We start from the raw sequence: 7,501 nt of genomic DNA on the forward strand, positions 1-7,501 counted from the left end.
GGAGAGAGCGTTCGGGGTTCTCCAAGCTCAATGGAACATTATCAAAGCCCCGGCTCGACAGTGGTTTATGGAGAATATGGTCGACATCATGTATACGTGCATAATCTTGCACAACATGATTGTCGGCGACGAAGGACCTGAGGCGGGAAATTGGTTCGACCCTGAAACCTCGGGAAGCTCAACCGCAAGTAGTCCGCCTCAAACGGGAGTGCATCCGTCTTTGCAAGAGCGGTTATCTATTCGGGCAAGGACACGTGATTCTACCGCCCACGCCCAACTCCAGGAGGATCTAATGGAGCACATTTGGGCAAAATTTGGCAACCATTAGATGATCGTCACTAGAGAACTCCTTCTGCTTCTTTGCCTCCATTTTTTTTTATTTGAGTTTAAGTGTGCAATTTGTAATTTCTAGTTTTTTAATTATGTCTTTTTTATTTTTTTATGTATTTTAAATTGTAATTTTATTTTATTTATAATGAAGTGTGTTTTTTATTAATTGAATTTGTTGGAATTAAAAATAAAAAATGAAATTGAATGAATAGTTAAGAGATGGTTAAGAGATGGAGGGTTGCAGGTGTTGTCTCTTAGTTAAGAGATGAGCTGAAAAGTACAATGAGGCCCATGAATAGTGAAAAGATGAGACGGTTAAGAGACGGATAAGAGATAGCGTCGCGGATGGCCTAAGTAGCCAAGTAGTAAATCAATGTAGCAAAATACATGGGAGTTCGAACAGTCAAAATATAGTGCATCTTTCGTAGATCCTCACAAATAAATCATACCCAAAAATTCAAGCATCCACACCTAAATAATAAATATCATTTAATACTTACTTATTTGGGGTAGGCTAAGAGAGTTATGGCAGCCGTACCATCTGTTCAACCGAGAAGGACATCATAGTAACTAAGCTCATAGATATAGATATCAATCGCAGTCTAACACGTTTGAATCAATCGGGCCAGTCCAACTCTAACCCTAAACGTCCAAGTTTCGAGCTAAAAGATAAATATTATAATTAATCTGTATAAATTTTATTCCTAAGAATCATACATTTATAATATGTAAACTCGAATTAAACCATGAGAAACCACCCACCTAAGGAATTACAATCAACGAAAAAGAAACAAGTAGATAATCAAAAAAAGCTCAATATGGAGAGATCATAATCATCATATCAATCAATGTTGAGTGAGACTGGAATGTACCATAGCTTCTTGATAATGACAACTCCAGGAGATGAAAGCCTCTCTGTTTAATTGATACATACTTGGAGAGTGGCACCTCTTGTCTTTCAAGGACCAAATGTTGCAGAAAATTTTCAATAATTATATCACTGGATTTAGTGGCATTGCAAGGACAAATATCGAAATGTGGATTCATAAAAGTATTGAGACGGTTTTAAAGAAACTGGCGGCAATGCAAAGAATATATAAGGTTGAAAAACCATGGTGTCTCAGATGGATCAAAGAATGAGAAAGTGTGGACTGGTTCTCACAGCGTCAAAGCTTTCTGAAATTTCAAAAGCCACACTGCAAACTGCAAACCGAACAACCGAGCCTCTGAGAGAAATTCCTCAAACCAAACATGAAGCCGGGATAGGATGGACTTGCTGTGCAAAAATTTTGATTCGATAACTGCTTCGGAAGAAACTCTTCCCACAATCAAAAATGTCTCAACAGATGATCCTTCCATCTATTACATAAGTACAGTGGTATTAGTATGGATTGCAAAAGAAGAGTGACATATCAAACCCTACAAAACAAAATCTTAAACAATGAAGTGAGGACTGAGAAATGAAGCATACATACAGTTGCATGAAATAGCACAACGGAAAATTATATGTTGAGTGACCCAGGTCACTTGAAATAGCACAACCGAAGATTGATATGCAAAGTGTAAACTTATTCTAAATTTCAAGACCAGAAATTAGGGATTAGAAGGATGCATGTGGAACCAAGAAAAAATCTGTAAACCTGAAGTCCTAATGCTCTTCATAAATGCACCTAAAAATGAATGGCTGAAAGTTCAGATGATAATATTCATTTGGCGGTAGTAGAACTGCTCTTAGGCGGTAGTAGTACTGCTCTTACCCGTCAGTTTTATATACATGCATCAAACTACAAGTGTGAAAGAATTAGACATAGAAGAAACTACATACCAGTGCTCTATTGACTGCTCGTAAGCAATCATTTGTCTTTAGCATTAGAAGTATAACACGGGGGAGTCTCCCCAGGAGCTCAGTAATTTGAGGAAAGTATTGCGAAGCATACATCTGCAAAGAAAGAAAAAGAAAAGGAAGGAACAGTTTAATATTTATCGGGAAAAGATGGAAATCTTAGGCATCTGCTGTCATATACCCTACTACAGAATTTTATACATATTTTGTTTACAAATCATGAAGCACATTTCTTTAAGTTATAACTTCAAGAATATAAGATAGCAATGGATAAGATTCACTATGACAAATCTAGTTAGTTCAATCAAATATGTTCAACTTGAAGAGAGGATCATAAAGTATTTTCTTTCAAGAAGCATGTTATCATTACGACTTAGGGTTTAGGAGAAACACTTGAAATATGCGGTCAACCTGGAGTTCTGAACGATCGCCATCAGTGCCCTTGACAACCAGGTGATCCACAGCTGGATCGATGACTTTATTCCAAGGCCTCATAGTAAGAATGCCAGCAAACAGTACATAAAGATCATCACCAGCACCTAATTTAGTGCTGTTTTCTTTGATTGCATTTGCATCAGAAAATACCAAACCCTATGAAGCATGCCAATGAATTATATTATCACATAAGAAATTGAACTCAGAATCTCCACTTAAAAATAAAGTTTTAAAGAACACCACACACCTTCCACAGTGAAGCATAATTTAATCGCATTGTGTCGTCAAGATCCTTGTATAAACCATGGTCCAGCAATACCAACTGTGGTTTTCTCTTTCCTGGGTGTGGAAGACGAGAAATTATTCAGCGAAGCAATCAAATGCATATTGCATGTGATCAATATGCAACAACCAAGAAGGCCTTAGTAGGAGTTCTCAATACATGCAAAACGTGTTCAAAAGAAGGATGCACAAGTAATGTGAGTGACAACCCAGAAAGATCTGGCAAAAGCCTCACCAAAAATACTCCTACTTCCAGAAGGCAAAGGACGAACCAGCACGTTGGCAGCATGTGGGTCACAGTGCACAAAGCCATGCTTAAACATCATTTCAGCAAAAGCTTGACTAAGCTGCATATGATAAACAAACACACAACCCCCAAATATATTAAGGATACATAATATTAAGATGGTGATGTTAAGGACTTTTCAATCATATTAGATAAATTACTGATCCGTTGACATTTCTTTATCAATCAACTCATAGTGGGTAATTAAGTTCAATAGTAATACTGCAATAGCTACAAAAAATCATTTAAGGAGCTTGCTGAATGAAAAGATAAGTTTCCAACCAAAATGCTTTACCCATCTGATACTTTTGGGCATCATCATACATTCATACTGAATTTATTAGAGGAAGTACATGAACTTACCAGCTTTGAAACATCACTCGGCTGAATACATAGCTTCTGAATGGCCCTACAATCATTTACTTGTACTCCGTCAATAAATTCCATCACCAACAACTTGGAGGTACTCAAGTTCCAATACACTTTTGGAGCATAAACATATTCTGCAATATGCGGAGAGAACCTCCGAAAGTTTTCCATGCATTTTATGCTGTTTTTGGCCTCATTCGAGAAATCTAACTCCTAAGAAGTTCATTGTAACTCAATAAAACTTGTCTTAGAAGTGGCAAGTGCGATAAGAAAGGTAACCTTCATCTGACTATGTAAAGAGATATTACTATAAACAAGGGGCATCATAAATGTAAAGGTTGCTCATCCACAACCTTCAGGTAATCAGATTACAATATAAACAAGGAATACTACATCACTGATGAAATGACCACACACTGAACCAACTACACATTTGTAGAAACTGTAGGTATTTTAATAATTTAGTATGTTGAATGTAAACCCATGTTAGATAAAAATAGGTATCATGTGATGTTGACAACAATGAAGAAAGTGAAGGGTAACCTTAATTTAGAGAAGAGTGAACTACAAATAAGATGACCATACTTTATGATTCTCACCTTAGCGCATTCAGAAATATCATCGGTGGTAACCATATTTAGGGGGTAATATCTTTTGAGATACTTTTTCACTGTTTGGGCTTTTAAGACAAAATTGCCCTTGTCTTCTTCTCCTCTCTCCTCGGCGGTAACCATGTTTAGGGGGTAATATCTTTATGTGGATGGACCAAAATGGAAAAACAGGACTATAAGTTGTGGACGGAGGGAGTGGTATTTTTTTTATTGTCATTCCAATGACTTGGTATGATAAGTTGATTTAGAATCCTAACGTTATATTTTTGGCTCCATCACTGGTGACCTCCCATGATATTTCCAAAGTATAGATACTGCAAAGGTGAAACCACAAAGTATGTGTGCTTTATTTGCAGTTCACTTGCTCTTTAGAGAAACATATAGCGTACTAAAAGTGGCTCCAAATAGAGACATATTGAAACAATGTGGGAAAGTGGGGATTAAGCCAGGAGTTTTAATTGGGCAGTCAAGATCAAAGTTTTCCCCGAGGAAAATATTGCAACAGAAAGACTGAATCATTATGAATAAGTTGAACAAATTAAGGGCTGAAATTCAGTGAACACCTAACTAGCGTGTATCCATCACTCATGGACCTTTTCATCTTACGTGAAAGAACAACACGCAAGAACAAAAATAGACATGTCAGCAGCAAACCTTAGGTAAACTCTCCCGCATTTCATCAACCAACCACCTGTACAAGATTGAGTTTCTTGAGTTAATAAGGAAAACAAATATAGCGCCAAACACAGCAATTAACAAAATATCAATTATTTGCAACAATGAATCGATATCATAAATAGCAATTACTAGGAAGTATGAAAGCATTTGTACTCCAAATTGAAAGATCCACTTAAACCTGTAATCAAAAGAAGGAAAGAGGCGATGTAAAACATTCACAATTAACTCAACAGTTGCATAGTCAGCTTCTGCAGTGTCTGTCATGTGAGTGTGTTGAACCTGAAGTCAATTGAATAGAAACAAAAACTAAGAAAACCAATTGAATCATTTAGCATCAATATTGCAGAAGATAAAAGTCCAAGTTTTTTTACACCTTCACAGCAACTTGTTGTCCATCATGAGTTCGGGCAATGTGAACTTGTGCTAAAGAAGCACTTGCTATGGGAACAGGATCAAATTCATCAAATATCTGCACGAACCAACTTTATGTGTGAATGATAAGAGGAGAGGACTTGTTACATAATAAGAACCTTAAGTTTTTTTCTGGTTTATGTACATGAGCCATTAAAATTCTGATGTTATTCGAGCTGAATGAGGGTACTTACTTCATCAGGTGCCCCACCAAGCTCTTTCTTGAAAACTTTAAGAACCTGCTCATATGATGAAACGGGGCATTTATTCAACATTGAATGTCTCATTACCTGTACATATTCATCAGGCACCAAGTATTCCTGAAACAAGGAAAGTTTATGAAATCCAGAATTAAGAATAACACTCTGGAATAAACTGTAACAGAAAAATAACAGCATACCAGCTGACTAATATGCTGACCTAGCTTGATGTAGATCCCACCATTTCTAAAGCAAAGCTCTTGCAGCTTAAGTGCACTTCTGGAATGAACTTCACGTTTAACTCTTTCCCTTTCTTTGCTTCCCTCAGGCAACCCCCAGAGTGAGTATTCATAATCTACAAATAAATTGTTTAACATAACTCCTCAATTATATTGTTCCATGAGTTAGAAAATTTCCTATCAACAACAGAAACAGTCTTTTAGATGCAAGTAGAAATAGGGTTATCAATGGTTGTTGTGACGCTAATCAACATCCACAGGCTCAACAAGCTTGCTAAACTAAAACTGTCATGCTCTCTTTCAAGTCAATCTGGCAATTACTATGTGGGTATATATAACTTCAAATTATGGAGATGAATTCCATTTACAACCAGACAGTTAAGAATACGTGAGAAGCAAAAACTACAAGAATTGGCCAAAGTGTACAAGTAAGCATCTAAATTGCCATATTCTGCTTTTTTTCTTTTAACTTTGCTTCAGCTCACAGGATTTTAAATGATTTTATCTCAGCTTGTGCTTAAATCCAACAGGCTCCAGCAAAAAAGAAGCTCGGCAGCATTGACCTTACATAAGGAAGCTTAATACAAAGAAAGCTGCATCTTAACCTCACACATATGGAAAATCTACATCAGAGAGTAACAACTGAGACCAAATTAAGAGGAAGGTATTTAGTTTCAGCATCAGCATAAACAAATTTGTTCAATACTAGCAACCAACAAAATCAAAAACAAATTCTCCAACTAATCAGATGTGAGAACTATCGATTAAGCAGCTCGATTGATCAGCTGTCAGAGTAAACTTGTTAATTAAACAAACCAGAGAGGAAGCCAATCGTACCATACACGATGCAGGCGGCGGTGGCGGCATCTCGGAAGAGGCGGAGGGGAACGGCGGTGGCGAGTTTGAAGGCTGAAGCCGGGTCGTCGGAGGTGGCAATGGCACCGGCACCGGCACCGGCGCCAGCTACTGCAGTAGCCGCCAAAAGTAATTTAGTTTTGGCGCGCAAAAAAGCCCTAACCCCCATTTCCTCTTTCTGTTCAATTTCTGTCTTCGTCGACAAAGAATAGCGTGGCTCCGGCGTTTAATTTTGTATACCTCTGCAATTTCGTTGATTTAATTTAATCAATTAATGAAATCAAAGCCTTGTTTTTAACTACTTTTGGTAGTTGTATTTAAGGACCTAATTACGTATTTCGTGGACCATAAAAGTTGTTTGTATAGTCTTCCATTTCATTATGTTTTCCTACGCATATTCTTTTATTTCTTAAAACATAATGTTGAACTCTAGAATTCTTAATCACGGACCAAAGAAGCTAATTTTGATTACATTAACTATATAATTGACTTTCAAATGCTATTTATAGATTTATAATCCAAAAATAATTACTTTTGGAATCCAATAACTACATCGCACTTAATCCAAAACTAATGTGAAGCAAAAATTATGGATGCGACGACAGCATACATTGCAATGAGTAGGGTTGTCCAATTGGGTATTTATGGATACCAAAATACAAAAATCAATTATATGTTTATACGAACCCAAAATGTTTTGGGATATCTTTGTTAGTATACATTGAATCTGTATATTTTGCCTCACTCTGAATACAATCTGTTCTCTGTTTTCTGCCCGTGGGCGTAGCCAACACAACGTTGGCGAACCACGTAAATCTGTGTTTCTTTACGTTTCTGTTTGTCTCGATTACACAATTGCTCTATTATGTCACAATAAGTGGTATCAGATCCAGGTCGAGTAGCCCAAGATTACTCAAGTACGAGTCAGACCCGTAATGTCTCGATGTGAGGTTTGAGGGGGA

General features: G+C 37.0%; 1 protein-coding gene across 1 annotated transcript; it reads right to left on the bottom strand.

The window, feature by feature from the left end:
• Window positions 1–993: 993 nt before the first annotated feature.
• ATH9 (ABC2 homolog 9) lies at window positions 994–6,805 on the bottom strand. The gene is made up of 12 exons (XM_048082499.2): window positions 6,522–6,805; window positions 5,646–5,800; window positions 5,440–5,565; window positions 5,208–5,303; window positions 5,013–5,113; window positions 4,811–4,847; window positions 3,540–3,758; window positions 3,126–3,237; window positions 2,856–2,947; window positions 2,585–2,764; window positions 2,156–2,269; window positions 994–1,689 (listed from the first exon to the last, which is right to left on the bottom strand). Exons 1-12 carry the CDS (start codon window positions 6,706–6,708, stop codon window positions 1,489–1,491), a joined length of 1,620 nt encoding a protein of 539 aa, XP_047938456.1. The 5' UTR covers window positions 6,709–6,805; the 3' UTR covers window positions 994–1,488.
• Between the last annotated feature and the right edge of the window lie 696 nt (window positions 6,806–7,501).

Source organism: Salvia hispanica, chromosome 5, assembly GCF_029641045.1.
Source record: "Salvia hispanica isolate PSC_SH4W2 chromosome 5, Shi_PSC_v1, whole genome shotgun sequence".
NCBI lineage: Eukaryota > Viridiplantae > Streptophyta > Magnoliopsida > Lamiales > Lamiaceae > Salvia > Salvia hispanica.